General features: G+C 38.5%; 1 protein-coding gene across 1 annotated transcript; it reads left to right on the forward strand.

Annotated features, from left to right (window-relative positions):
- Positions 1 to 316: 316 nt before the first annotated feature.
- On the forward strand, positions 317 to 9,308 carry LOC114633245 (NACHT, LRR and PYD domains-containing protein 4F-like). Its single transcript, XM_028781850.1, has 4 exons — positions 317 to 593; positions 4,462 to 6,073; positions 8,552 to 8,710; positions 9,140 to 9,308. Exons 1-4 carry the CDS (start codon positions 317 to 319, stop codon positions 9,306 to 9,308), a joined length of 2,217 nt encoding a protein of 738 aa, XP_028637683.1.
- The last annotated feature ends 6,556 nt before the right edge of the window (positions 9,309 to 15,864 follow it).

Raw genomic sequence — 15,864 nt, forward strand, 5'->3', positions numbered from 1 at the left:
GGAAGGCATGGGTTCCCTCTCATGTTATGGGCCTCAAGTTGGACCAATAATTGGTTGGCCACTTCCACAAGTTCTACACCATCACTAACACAGCAAAACTTTCAGGCAGTAGGTTGAAGGTTGTGTGACAGCATACACTACTTCTTACAAGAATGCTGAGGTCCCAACTTATGTCCCTACACTTGTAAAGCAAACACTTCAATTCAGCTCTACCATCTATCCAGCCATTTGCACCTCCCTTACCCTACCTTCTTTTGTAACTCAACTGCTGTCTGATTTTCCCCACAGATTCTGTGTCTATCTTCTTGAAGATAAAATGGCATCTTTCATTTCGGATTTTGGCCTTATCTGGTACTTGAAAGAACTAAACAAGCAGGAATTCATGAAGTTTAAGGACTTTCTCATACAGGAGATTCTGGAATTGAAGCTGAAACAGATTTCTTGGACCGAAGTGAAGAAAGCATCTCAGGAAGATCTTGCCAACTTACTTCTGAAATGTTATGGGGAGAATCAAGCATGGGATATGACCTTCAAAATCCTCCAGAAGATCAATAGGAAAGATCTCACTGAGAGGGCAAGAAGAAAGACTGCTGGTGAGTTGGCCAAAGCTGCCTTATAGAGAGTGAGGTTTCTGTCATAGTTTTGATAACTGTTTTTCATGCCCATTTACTATAGAGCCAGCAGGTGTCATGGGATGTTATTCTCCTTGAAGAAAGAGGCAGCTTCATGTTGACATGTTAGGTCTAGGATAGTGTATCATGTCCTAACCTAGATGGTTAAACTTTTGCCCAAGACATTAATAATATTCTCCTCAAATTTAAACAGAAGAATTAACTTTAGAGTGAAATGGTAGCACTGTGGATTTAGGCTAGCATCAACCAAAAACACCTGTAATAAATCATATTTATAGCCAGGAGGTGGTGGCGCACACCTTTAATCCCAGCACTTGGGAGGCAGAGGCAGGCGGATCTCTGAGTTCGAGAGTTCGAGGCTAGCCTGGTGTACAGAGTGAGTTCCAGGACAGCCAGGGCTACACACAGAGAAGCCCTGTCTTGAAAAAAACAAACAAAAAAAATCATATTTATAGGGTCTAGGAAGATGGCTCAGTTTGCAGGGTACTTGCTTTGTAAACAGGAGAATCTGACTTTATATCTCAGCAAACATATAAAAGCAAGGCATGGCAGCAATCTGGGCAGTTAGCTTGGCATGCTATATTCTATGCTAGCTGAAAAAAAATGGCTCAAAAAATTAGATGGGAAGGGGGTGCTAGAAAGATTATTCAGTGGTTAAGAACACCTGCACTTACAGAGGACCTCTGTTTAGTTTCCAGAACCTACACAGTGTAGTCCAAAGTAATCTGTAACTACAATTTCAGGGTATTCAATGCCTTCTATTCTCTAAAAGTAATATGCACATCTGGTGTACATATATGCATGTGGACTAAAGTACCTATTCACCATAATTTAAAAAAAGAATTACTTTTTAAAAGCAGAGAACAGCTGAAGAAGACACCCAATGCGAACCTCTGGTCTCCACACGCATATACACTGTACCCCTCCCCCACTCACCCTCCCACATACATATCACGTATGTATTTGAAACAGCTATGTAATACAGTGTGAAATAAAATTTCTCAGTCTTTGTTGTTACCTTAACAAGCAAAAGCTTAGAACAGAAAAGCCATGCTTCATAAACACTATGATCCTAAAAGTCACACTTTTATTTATCCTGGTATAAGATATCATGGATGCTTTAAGGCTTAATTCATTTCTTTGTCTTTGACATTCTGCTGTCTTACTATGATAAGCTTAGATGGACATTTTCTTATTTCATTTTTTTCCTAAGCTCATTATGCTGGGGATTCACTGATAATCTTAGATTTGTGGCTAGAAAATTTTCTTTACTCTTCAGTCTATATTTGTTTAAAGATTGTCTCTGTGCTGTTCTTTATATGCCACCTTGTTCTGGGATTCTAGTTGCACATATTAAATCTTTACTTCATGATCAAAATATATGAGAACAGTTAGTAACTATATTATGTGTATGTGAAAGTACCTGCATATGTGTGTATGTGCGAGGCCAGAAAAAGACATCAGATCTTCTGATACTGGACCTACGGAAGGATGGATGCTACCATGAGAATGCTTGGAGCTAAACCCAGGTCTTCTGGGTGCTTTTCACCACAGAGCCATCTCTTGAGCCTCATGTGTTAAATCTTAATATATCTCGTGTATATTTCTTTGTATCTTTCCTCTGTGCTTTAGGCTGGATTTTGTTTCTAATTATCCCTAGGCTCTTCATTCCATGTTCTTCACTTTCTCATCAGTAAGAAAAGCAACCTGTTGGCTTCTTTTGACTTTTCTTGCTTTTATTTTTTGTATGTACAAATACACACAATTGCAGATACCATAGTGGACAAGTGGAGATCAAAAAACAGCTTCTGAGAGTTAATTCTGCTTCTGTCATTTGGTTTTCAAGGACCAAACTTAGGTCTTCCGGTTTGATCACAAATGCACTTAGAACAACTTACCAGCTCCCATTCATTGATTCTTAAATTTAATTAAAACCTTTTAGGAAGATATACAATTTGATTTGATTTTCTTGAGTTTCCCCTGATTGTTGAACCTCCCTTTTATTTTTTTATTAAGCACCTTTTAAAACTTAATTGGTATACTTGACATAGAATGTGTTTCAGAATTAAGTTTGTGTGTGTGTGTTTATCATTATTCTTTGCTTGTGTGTGTGTGTGTGTGTGTCATTGTGTTTCACTTACAATATTCCCCCACTGTGATTCTTCCTTTGTGTTTTGCCCTTCCCCTAGTTCTCTTTGGCCTCCCTAAAAGTCTTTTGTTTTGTTTAATTTTATGTCATATATATGGGAGGTTGTTTACATTGAAAAATTTTAAGATTTTTTTCAAAGATTGCACATATGCATGTGTATGTGTAAGTGCAGCTCCTGCAGAAGCCACAGCTTCTGGAGCTGAGTCATAGGCAATGTGGTCCATCTAATGTGTGGGCTGGAAACCAGTCTCAGGACTTCTTCTAGTTTATCCAGTGCTTTTAACTCCTGAGACATCTCTCCAGCCCCATACTCTATATTTGTAGTGTCCGTGTGATGGTACCGGTTTTCATTAATATGTCGTCAATCTCCTGTTGATAGTGATTCGATTTTTTCATTTTTGTGCTGTCATGGAAACCATGTGTAATTACAGTCTGTTAGGTGTATGGATCCGGAATCTGGCAGGGGGTAACAGATACTCGTGTTTGAGTTTGTGGAAGCCATGCAGTATGCCACACCTGCCTTGTGTTTCTGGTGTCCTAGTACAACAGCTGTACACTATTTGGTTCAGAGTATTATCTATAAAATCCATGCTTTTGATTGAATGAATATACTTATTAATTACATAGCTAGTCAAAGTAAATAATAAATAGCAAATGAAAGAGATAAATAATAGGTAGTTACGTAGGTGGATAGATAGACTCATACATACATACATACATGCATGCATACATACATAGATAGATATATAGATAGTAAATTATCATAAAATTTTTCCATCAAAACTAATTGTAGAAATTGATTGTGGAATCCCCTTTAAGGCAGCCAACTGTAGTTCCTATGCAAAGCAGAGAGTATTCTCTGAAGTGATATTCCCAAATGAAAAAAAGCAAATAATGGTAAGAAGTTACATTGTCAAATCAGACCCTCATAACATCATAAAATTGTGCTCTCACATCAACAGAAACCATATATGGAAATTGGAGCCAGTTAGAGTTCCCAATGCAGCTGTCTCTCCATGGATGAGTTTTCCATTATTCTAGTGCCTACTTCATTTCTCACTGCAGGCCATTTTATATCATGAGGTATATAGTCATAAAATCTCCTAGAAATGGTTCATGATTTAGCTGATCTCAAGGGTGTAATATTTTTACCCTTGAGCTCTTTTATTCCTGTGCAGAGTTGGGAGTCAGCCCATTTCCAAACAATAATTCAAGGAGGCACTGGGCTTAGAAATGCTTGCTTCTGAAATGGGAAAAGGGAAAACCCCAGTTCAAATGCCAGCCTCTGAAACAGTGCATGACAGTTTAACAGTATAACGTTCCTGACACACACAGAAATGCAACTGTGCTCCAGGGCCAGTGAAAAGCTTCTTACATAAACAAGCATTGTTCTGGGTACACAGCTTGCAAACTCCTAAAATCATACATCATACAAGAGCTGAAGAAGTAACATAGTGGCTAGGGGCAGGTTCCACTCTTGCAAAAGACCTGAGTTCAGTTCCAAGCCCCCATGTCGTGTTGCTCATGGAAAGCTGTAAAGCCATTTCTGGGTATATTTAACACCTCTAACTTCCATAGGCACCCACTATCACATAAATAAAAATAAAATTAAAAAATATTAAGGGAATTAAACTATTGAAATCAGACAATATATAGGTGAATGTTTAACTTAACCTTGATATGTTGTAGATTCTTCCCATATTGGACTCACTGACTCAGGAAACCCAAAGTTATATAGAGATCATTTGAAGAAGAAGCTGACCCATGTTTTCTCCAAGGTGTTTAACGCCACTATTCAAGATTTCATTAAAGAAACACTCATTCAGGACGACTTTAATACTTTTGAGAACTTTCTCATATCAAAAGGAACTGGGAAGAAGCCACACATGGTGTTTCTAAAAGGCATGGCTGGAATTGGCAAGACACTCATGTTGAAAAATTTAATGTTGGCCTGGTCGAAAGGCCTGGTGTTTCAAAACAAATTCTCTTACACCTTCTACTTCTGCTGTCAAGATGTGAAGCAGTTGAAGACAGCTAGCCTTGCTGAACTGATCTCCAGAGAGTGGCCCAGCCCCTCAGCTCCTATAGCAGAGATACTATCCCAACCTGAGAAACTCTTATTTATCATTGACAGCTTGGAAGGGATAGAATGTGATATGTCAGAACAGGAATCTGAGCTGTGTGATAACTACACGGAGAAGCAGCCAGTGAATATACTGATGAGCAGTTTGCTCAGGAGGAAGATGCTCCCTGAATCCTCTTTCCTTATTGCCGCCACCCATGAGACTTTTGAGAAAATAGAGGACAGGATTCAGTGCACAGAAGTGAAAACAGCCACTGCATTCAATGAAGAAAGTATTAAGATATGTTTCCACAGATTGTTCCAAGATAGGAACAGAGCCCAGGAGGCCTTCAGTTTGGTGAGAAAAAATGTGCAGCTCTTTACTGTATGTCAGGCCCCTCTGGTCTGCTGGATGGTGGCTACTTGTCTAAAAAAGGAGATAGAGAAGGGAAGAAATCCAGTCTCCATCTGCAGACGTATCACCTCCCTGTATACCACTCACATCTTCAATTCATTCATTCCCCAAAGTGCCCAATATCCAAGTAAAAAAAGCCAAGACCAGCTGCAGGGCTTATGCTCTCTAGCTGCCGAGGGCATGTGGACTGACACATTTGTGTTTGGTGTGGAAGCTCTTAGGAGAAATGGGATCATGGATTCTGACATCCCAACACTATTGGACATTGGAATGCTTGGAAAGATCAGAGAGTTAGAAAATTCTTACATATTCCTCCACCCATCTGTTCAGGAGGTCTGTGCTGCCATCTTTTATCTGCTAAAGAGCCATGTGGACCACCCTAGCCAAGACGTTAAAAGTATAGAGACAGTGTTGTTTATGTTTTTAAAGAAAGTAAAAACACAGTGGATATTTTTGGGCTGTTTCATCTTTGGCCTTTTACAGAAATCAGAACAAGAAAAGCTAGAGGAGTTTTTTGGCCACCAGTTGTCCCAGAAAATACAACATAAGTTACATCAGTGCCTGAAAACCCTAAATAACAATGCAGAGCTTCAAGAACAGATAGATGGCATGAAATTGTTTTCCTGCCTGTTTGAGATGGAAGATGAAGCCTTCCTAGTGAAAGCAATAAATTGTATGCAACAAATTAACTTTGTGGCTAAGAATTATTCTGATTTTATTGTTTCTGCCTATTGCTTGAAACACTGTTCTACTCTGAAGAAAGTATCCTTTTCAACCTACAATGTCCTGAATGAAGAAGTAGACCAGAGGCATATGTGAGTCCATTCACTATCTTTCTTTTCAGTCCAATTTTCTGAATTTATCCCTGTGTATTTATGCTCTATATAGAGATTCAAAACTCACCCATACTGGTTGTCCAATGGTGAGTGGTCAGCCTAGAATCTACTTACACACAAACAACAAAAACAAACTCAACATGTTTGTGTGTGTTTGTGTGTGTGTGTGTGTGTGTATGTATATGGCTATACATATGACTATATTGTGTATGCTCATACATAAACATATACATATTCATATATATGTATGCAGAAACAAACAATAAAAAGCTATCAACTTGATTGTTGGTGGTACAGAATAGGGGGAAACTGATGTAATTCTATTTCAATGAAATGATTTTTAAAAAATTAAAAACAAAATAGAACATTTAAGGGAAAAACAAGAAATTCACCTGTTTTGACAACAGTTTCTATTTTTTGAAGATTCATTTTGATTTTGTGTGTTTGTGGCTGCATGTTATTATGCACACATGTGGAGATGGCCTCAGTGGCCAGAAGAATTCATCAGATCCCCCTGGAACTATAGTTAAATGCCAGATGTGGTTCTGGGATCCAAATTCTTAATATCAGGAGAAATATGAGCATTCTTAAATTAACCACCAAACTGTCTCCAGTCTGAGAGATGCCATCTTGAGCTCCAGACTGACTCTTTTAAAGACATGTTATTTGATCTTATTAATATTTATTTTTGTTAATTGTTTTGAGACAGGATTTCACTATGTTTTTGTGGCAAGCCTGGAATTCAGATATCCATCTGCCTGTCTCCAGAGTACAGGAATTAAAGGCATGTGCTTTCTTGCCTAGCCATTTTTGTTAGTTATTAGTTCTGCATATATATGGATTAGCAGTGATTCATTAGTTCATATAGACAGGAACCCAGAAGGTAGCTCAGTTCACAGAGTATTGCCTGATACACTGCATACATTCTGGATTTGTTCCCTAGCATCATATAAATCTAGAGTATAGTGGTGCATTATTTACTCCAAACTCTCGAGTAATGGAGGCATATCAGGAACTCAGAGTCATCTTTGTTTATATAGCAAGTACAGAGCAGGTCTAAAATACATAAGTGTATCTAAGGAATCAAACTTACCCAGGTGGGAGCTTCTCATGTTTATAACTGTGGTACTCAGGAATCTGAGGCAAGAGGTTTTCTGATAATTTTGAACAGTCTGGGCTACAGAAAAAGTGGGTTTCAGGTCAGACTGGTCTAAAGAATGACATTCTGTCTTTAAAAAACAATCAAACCACAAAAATACATGTGTATAATAATTTATTATCTCTTGACACATTTTTTTTTATCCTGATAATAGAATCTAGGGCTTCACATTTCTTGAGACATGGTTTAGCCTTCCATTCATTCTGTAATCAAGGCTACCTTAAACCTCTGATCTTTCTGTAGCAATAGAGTAAGTTAAGATGACTGTTTAAGAACCCTGGAATTTATCCTTGGACTTTCCTTCTCTTAGTTATAGTGGCCACGTTATCAAAGCAGCAGTGGTATTATCCACCATACTGTGAGCATGGAGTGGCATGGTCTATGTCCTGTGTGTGTTTGCTGCCCTTCTGAGATATGAGTATCCCACTTGGACTCTTTCTTGATCCCCTAGCCACAAACTAATTTTAAAGGTTAAGTATTGTGGGGGTATGGAAATAGCTGAGTAGCTGCACAAGCATGAGAATTTCAGTTTCATCTCCTGAGTCCACATAAATAAATAAATAAATAAATAAATAAATAAATAAATACAAACTGTGCCTAGCAGCTGGCCTTTATCCAGTAGACATTAACTGCATCTCTACATTCAAGCTATAACACCTAGAATCCCACAGACCTTGCCATTTATCTGGCTAAGAACAGCAAATATGATATGATCTTAGCTGACTACCCTTACTTAGTATGCGAGTCAGTTATCTATATTTATTTGCTGTGAATGGCTTGACTTAACTTGTTGTAAAAGAGTAGAACTTGAAAGCTCTGGCAGATCTTATCATCTGTTTCTTAATATTTTATGGGTATAAATGTTTTTGCCTACATGTGTTCATGTACATGGTATGCATACAATGCCTCTGGTGGATGGAAGAGCTGTCAGATAACCTGTGAATTGATGTTATAGATGGTTGGGAGAAACTACTTTGCTGCTGGAAACTGGCCTCTGGTCTTCTTCAAGAACAGTAAATGAGCTGGGCGGTGGTGGCACACATCTTTAATCCCAGCACTTGGGAGGCAGGGGCAGGCGGATTTCTGATTTCGAGGCCAGCCTGGTCTACAGAGTGAGTTCCAGGACAGCCAGAGCTACACAGAGAAACCCTGTCTCGAAAAACAAAAACAAAAAAAAACAAAAAAACAAACAAACAAACAAACAAAAACAGTAAATGGTCTTAACCCCTGAGCCATCACTCCATCCCCTTGAATTAACTTTCTAACAGTGGAATATATTCCTTTCCCCTCTGTCACAGGGAAAAGCTGCTCATCTGTTGGAATGATATATGCTCTGTGTTTGGAAAAAGTAAAGACATCCAAGTACTCCAAGTAAAAGACACTCATTTCAGTGAGCCAGCCATTCAAATCTTGTATGAATCTCTGAAGTGCCCCAGCTTCACCCTTAACAAACTTGTGTAAGTTAAAAGTTGACTTTGATTTAGTCATATCACCGGAATAACAGACTAGCCTTCCCAACATCCCTGAACTAACTCCATAAATGAAGGTTTATATAGTCTAAAGTGGAATCTTACTATCTTGACACCTCTAATGTCTATTGCTGACCATTCTTCACTGAGACCTGTCCCATGAATTGTACAATGATGAAAGCATGTGCAGGGCTCTGCTTTCTAGATGCCAGTAGCTTCCTCATGTGATAGCCAACCTTGCCTCAACATGTTTCTCAGAGTTCCAGGTAGAAGAGAAAAATTACCCAGTTTGAGAACCAGTGAGGTTGTACTGGGCTACAAAATTCAAGTTATGTGGTCATTATGGGATAGAGGATCTTGCCAACAACAAGAGCTTGGGCTGGATAGAAATTTATGGATTCCTTCTTTGTTCTGCAGGGCAAATAATGTGTACTTCTCTGGTGACAATCACGTGTTCTTTGAGATGATTCAGAACTGCAGTTTGCAGTACTTGGACCTCAGCTGCTCATTCCTGTCCCACAGTCAGGTGAAACTATTGGGTGATGTCTTGAACCAGGCAGAGTGCAACATAGAAAAACTTGTGTAAGTCTTTGTGTTCTCCTAGCTCGGTGACTCCTCTCAAAGGAGACATCTTAATTTTGATCCATCTTACTATGAGAAAAATGCTCTGAACTGAGCAATAATAGAAAAAATAGAATAAATCTTTTACTGGATTTAAAATTCCAGCTTATAGGCCATTGCTGTGGGAAGCCAGGGGAGCAAAAATAATTGGAAACATAGCCACATCACATGCACTATCAAGAGCAAAGAGCAGTGGATTAATGCACACATGCTAGTGCTCAACTAACTTTCCCCACTCATATATAGGTAAGGGTTCTGTTTCCTGAGGAATGGTGCCCTCCACAGTGGGCGAGACTTACCACCTCAGTTAACTTAGGAAATTGCCCATAAACATGCCCACAGGTCTTCCCTATCTAGAGAACTCATCATTGAGACTCTCTTCCTATGTGATTTTAGATTGTATCAAGATGGTATTAAAACCATTAGTGCACTTGTGTCCTTTTTGTCTACTGTTTATGTACAGACTTCCTTACTTTAGGAACTGATCCCCGCTAGTCAATGAGATGGAAGGCACTTACTGCCATCTCCACAACCTGAGTTCTATCCCAGGACCCACATGGAGAAAGGAAAGAGCCAACTTTCACAAGTTGTCCTCTTTGTTCCACATTTGCCACATTGTCTTTTGCATGCTATAGCATATGTACTTGAGCATGTGCACACAATGTAAATGAATAAATGAATTCAATTGATAATTATTTAAAACACTGGGTTGTTATGACAATTTGTTGCTCTCCCAGAGGACCACAGTTTAATCCTCAGCTGCAACTGTCTGTAACACTAGTTCCAGATGATCTTATACCTTCTGATGTCTACAGGCACATGTTATATATGTGGTTATGGACACATGCAGATAAAGCACTCCCATATTAAATGAAAAGAAGTAAGTCTAAATTAAATTTTACTCAAATTAAACTGATTATGGAATGTGAAAGTTAATTTCTAGATGGGTACATCTACTTTGGAAACCGTGGCTTCAGATCAGATTTCTTGGCTTCTGACATACCTTAGATCTCTCACTGTTAAGTGTTACGGTCTATGGTTACATGACTTCATTAGCTGAAAGATGGGTACTTCCTAAACCATTCATGCCAGGTGTTCATAGCTGAAAAGCTGAAATTCTGACTAACTGTAAGCTGGTTGAGAAACCCATGGCTATTGATCTTATCTAGGTGGATCTCAGATATTGTTGGTGGCACAAATTTCATTCCAAAGGGTGCCATGTGCTTCACATATAGTTCAATGATAGACAGGGTTGTAGTATTAGAGGCAACGATAGTGGTTCCTGGTTTTCAGCTAGTGACAGAAAGGAGGGGCAGGAATGAATACGGAGGACTGTAGTTCTTGATATGTATACTTTTATTCTGTTTTGCTGCCCTGGACACTGTTATTTTGTATGGTTCTATGATAACTATGCTTTTGTTTTTCGATGATTAAGTTTATTGAGCTGGACAGCAAGAAAAAAATTTAAAAATTAAGTAATGAGTAGCAGAAAGTAACCACAAATAGCTAGCAAATTAACATCCGATCTAAAACATCAGAAGAGTCTAAGATAGCCCAATGAGAAAGAAAACTAAAGGGGAGATCATATTAAAGACTGCCTACATCCAGCAGAAATTGACTCAGGAAACCTCACTGAAGCAGTCAGAGGAGATCCTGATCTTCTGATCTGAGATGAAGCACGATAGGGTGTATATTTTGCACCCCAAGTAAAAGAAGAAACAGCAGATAGATAATATCTGCAAATAGCATGAGTAAGAAAAGTGCTATGGATCATCCAGCAGAAATAACTGGGGAATTCTTGAAACAGCTTTGCTGGAGTTCCCCATTGAGGGTTGCAGGCAGAATAGAGCACTCTCTCCACCCATGAGTTCCTTCTTCCTTCTCTTTCATGATGCAGGCCATTATCATGTTGTGGCATAAACAATAGTAGCTTTGGTTGGTACTGGCTTAAAATTCAGCCATTCTCAAGAACACAGTGGTTTTACTCTTGGGCTATGCTGTGCGACTTTTACCTCTACCCATTATCACAGATCCAGACAGGCCAGCCCATCTCTGTACAAAGAGTGTTAAAGGACTTTTGCAATAAACATACTGGAGTCTGGGACAGGAAAGACCTCCTTACTCTCAGAGTTAAATTTCAGCAAGCTTACATAGCACATTACAACTTACTGAGGTAGCTTATGTTACATCTGGTATCTCAATGGAGTCACACACATACACACACTAATAAATAAATAAATAAATAAATAAATAAATAAATAAATAAATAAATGTAAGTTTAAAATTCATCTGGAAAGATAGGTGGGTGGGTTAAGAGCCCTTGCTCCTCAGGCAGAGAAGCATTCACATTCTGGATCACAGCTTGTAACCTAATTCTAGGGGATATAACACCCCCTTATTGTGTGTCTAGGCACCAGCCATATATTTTGATGCATACATAAACATGTAGGCAAACACTCACTTGCATTAAAAATAAATCATTTTTTGTTATTGTTTAATAAAGAACATTGCCAAGTTGTGAAAGGTCCAAAACCTTCATGTGGATAACAAGAGAAAATGCCATGAAGACAGAGAAGAATATGATGTTATCCTTTTCTTACAGGTTAGCACACTGTAAGCTTTCACCTGATGATTGCAAGATCTTTGGCTCTGTCTTGATGAGCAGCAAGACATTGAAAGTTCTTAATTTAGCATCCAACAATTTGAACCAAGGAATACCCTCATTGTGCAAGGCTTTGTGCCACCCAGACTGCATTCTGGAATACTTAATGTAAGTGGCCTTGGGAGTTACAACCTGGGGAGAACTGTGGAAATAGTATGAAACTTGCCTTTGTTTACTAGAATCTGCCAATTATGTAGCCAGGACAATGGCTCAGTAGGTAATGGTACAATCTGTGCTGACAACAGCAGCACTTAATATCTCTGTCATTGTAGAGCTAAGGACTGAGGATAGGTGGTGGGTCCTCAAACTTAAGGATTCTCCTTATTTCTGAGTTCCAGTATCAAAACAAGGCAGAGGGCAATTGGAGAAGTCATTAGCATCCTCCACCTAACAAAGGAGCACACATGAAACATACACATTGTTAGATTTCTGAGGCAGCGTAGAGATACAAGGGACAGACTAAGACACTGGAGCCTAATTTCAACAGACCAGACTGTTTATTCCACAACGGTGAAGGACAGGCCATTCCTCTGGGAAAGGGATACCTATGTGAGATGGCTGTGACTCTTGATAGGTATAATATGAGAGTATTGTTTGCACCCATAACGGGCTAGGACAGTTACTCGGTCTCTCATTCCTTGGGCTCAGAATGCCACCAAATTGTGCTCGGGGAGTTCTGCCTTCTTTCTTTCCTAGAATTGTCATAGTTTCTGTGTTGACCTGCTGACTGCTACAAGGTCTTCTGTAGAAATCCTGCCCAGAGACCATGACATTCTCTCAGACACACATAGACAAATTAAGTAGTTATAATATCTTCCCAGTGATGCAGTCCCATTGCAGAAGTTTCAAAGCACAAACCTAAGAGACATAGAAAAGCACTGGGGCCTGAAGAGATGGTTAAGTGGTTAAGAACAACCACATTGCTCTTCCAGAGAACCCATTTGTTTCCTAGTCCCAACTTAACAAATACTTGAAACTCTAGCTCTGAAGAATCAAATTTCACATGCTTCCTCACTCATATGGACAGACCCATACATATCATTCACAAATGAGCATAGTTAAAAATAAAATCTTTAAAACATGCACTCCTGTATATATGTCATGGTTGGTTTCACATCCCTATAGTTCCAACTGTGCAGGAGGATGAAACAGGAGGATTTCCAATTCAAGTTTAACCTTCAAAACAGTCTACATAAAAGTGGAAGGAGTGAACCAACTCCACAAAGCTGTTCTGCTCTCCACATGCATACTGTAATATTTACCTACACACATCATATACACACATATAGACAAAAGTAATCATTTAACTTTTTTAATTGGTTTTGAACTTAACACTTTTAGATTTTTCTTAGTTTTTTTTCTAGTCAACATGGTGGAACAGTTAGTATTTAAATTGCATTGTATATTATAAGAAGACATTTAAAACTAGTACATGGGAAGGATTGGAAAGGTTTGGACACATGCTAAACTGTACCACCCTACATAAAGCTGTTGAGTACCTGTCAGTTTTTACATCCACAGTGACTTTGTTTCCACACATACCCCTGCTACTCTTACATACCAAGGGATAAATGTGCTAAATTTCAAAAGATTGTAGAATAGACTAGAGTTTGTATAACAGGCACATGGCACTGTGTCAATAACTTGTTCTTGGAATGCAGAACGGACTCTCAACTGGGACATTAACAGAGTACAATGGCTATGAATCTGTTGACCTCATTTCATACTGAATGTGCCTCTCTTGTAACTTTGGTTAAAAAAAATGGGTAGGCTGACATGGAAGAAAATTAAGGTCTTTTAGATGTCTGCAGAGAAAGATGATTTAGAGATTTGGATGAGGCCAAGTGATTTCATATTCTGAATTCCTATATATTTCATCTTATAATGGTTAGTGTTAGCTGTCAACCTGGCACACTGGAGAATCACCTGAGAAATAAGTCTCAATGAAGGAGTGTCTAGATCAGGGAGCCAGTGGGCATGCCACTGAGGGATGGTCTTCACTATGCTAATTGGTCTGTGAAGACTGAGCCCATGGTGGGTAGTACCATTATTCTTAATTTGGGTCCTGGATTATTTAAGAGTGGAAAACATAGGCATGTATGTATGCATTCTCTGTGCCCTTGACTCTAGATATGATGTGACAAGCTATTTGAAGTTTCTGTCCTCTTGATTTCATACTGTGAGAGAGTACAGTCTGAAATAGTGAACTAAATTAGAGCTTCCCTCCCCAACATTGATTTTGTAAGGATGATTTTTATCACATCAACAAAATTGGGACTAAAGCACATACACATTGTTTTTCAAAATATACTTTTCATGCAGTTTATTACACAAGATAACACTGATATGGCTACATATCACAGTAATCATGTAGCTTTAAAAAGTGTCATTAGACAGTGATTGAGGTACTGTTAATATAAAGGATTTAGTTTAGTTTCAGGTAAGGTCTTCCAAACATAAGTGTTTTCAATAATGCACCCAATTTCAATACCAGTTCTGACATGAATCAAAACAAACAGATAAACCAGAAGTTCTTCCTCTTGTTTGAATATTTTATTACTGTTATGGTGTGTAAAGTTGTAGAAATGTTATATTTTTCCTCCTTCATATGCCCTTCTTTCTTTGTTTCCTTCCTACAGATTGGTCAACTGTTCCCTTAGTGAGCAATGTTGGGACTACCTTTCTGATGTTCTTAGGCAGAACAAAATTCTAAGACATCTAGACATCAGCGCCAATAACCTGAAGGATGAAGGACTGAAGATTCTCTGTAAGGCTCTGACTCTCCCAGACTGTGTCCTGAAGTCATTGTGGTAGGTTTCCTTAAGCTTGTTCTTTGAGGCCTCGTTGAGGAATCTTGAAAATTTGCAAGGTAGAGTCACTCACCTCTCATTCCTGAAGACCCTTTCCTTAGGACAGATCTGTACTTTGACCTCTGTGTCATGGTTTTGGTATGTGGTAGGCAGCCTTTCAGAGTATAGACACAAAGGACTGAAAGAAAGAAAGGAATTATGACTTAAGCACAAGGGGTGGTTAAGATGTTTGGAGTGGGTGCTAGAAGATAGTAATTTTTTCTGTAATCACTGGAACTGTGACAAAGTATCTAACGTAAGTAAATTAAGGGATGCAGGGTTCATTGTAGGTCATGTTATGGAATGGTCTAATCTCTACTGTTAGAGAAAAACTATGGTAAAGTGGGATTATGGTGGTAGGAGGCTTTATAAAAATTCTTTCCATCTTTGTGAATCAAGAAGCAGAGTGTGGAACTGAAATCAGGGTCTAGAATATAATCCTTAAGTCCACACTCAATGACCCACATTTACCAGTTAGACTCCGATATTCCAGAAATCCTACAACTTCCCCAAACAGTGACTCCATATGAGGAATACGTGTTTAAATACAGGAGCCTGTAGAAGACATTTCAAGTCCAAAGAAAGAGTAGACATGGAAGAAGGGACTTTAAAATACATGTGTGAATTAATTAGTATGTGTGAAAATTCTACTTTAAAAGAGTAAATTGCAGTGTAACAGTTACAGGAAGAGAAATGACAGAATTTTTTATTTTAAATTATAAAACTGAGAAATTTTGGGGTAATTTAATGTCACTGTTGTTTTGATCATGCCAAGTGGATTAGTATTCCAGGATTAAATGGCTTTTGGTGACAAATCCAGATGTGAGGGACTTGGGAGAAAACTCTTACCTCACCTGTTATGAATGCTCAGTGTCATATTTTTGTCCTCTCTAAAAAGATATGGAACAAAATGAAAATACAAGTATAGTGTTTTTCCCTCTTATAATGGCTTTCTAAAGCCCACTAAAATGTCATATGGGATATATTTTGAAAACATTAAATGTATCTAT

The sequence above is a fragment of the Grammomys surdaster genome, unplaced genomic scaffold, assembly GCF_004785775.1.
Source record: "Grammomys surdaster isolate TR1022 unplaced genomic scaffold, NIH_TR_1.0 570, whole genome shotgun sequence".
NCBI classification, from domain to species: domain Eukaryota; kingdom Metazoa; phylum Chordata; class Mammalia; order Rodentia; family Muridae; genus Grammomys; species Grammomys surdaster.

What these genes read in the sequence shown, in the direction of transcription:
- LOC114633245 (XM_028781850.1), top strand. Translation starts at nt 317, where the DNA reads ATGGCATCTTTCATTTCGGATTTTGGCCTTATCTGGTACTTGAAAGAA. An exon ending in GAAGTAGACCAGAGGCATAT is followed by an intron (nt 6,074 to 8,551) that starts GTGAGTCCATTC and finishes CCTCTGTCACAG; the next exon opens with GGAAAAGCTGCTCATCTGTT. An exon ending in TTCACCCTTAACAAACTTGT is followed by an intron (nt 8,711 to 9,139) that starts GTAAGTTAAAAG and finishes TTTGTTCTGCAG; the next exon opens with GGCAAATAATGTGTACTTCT.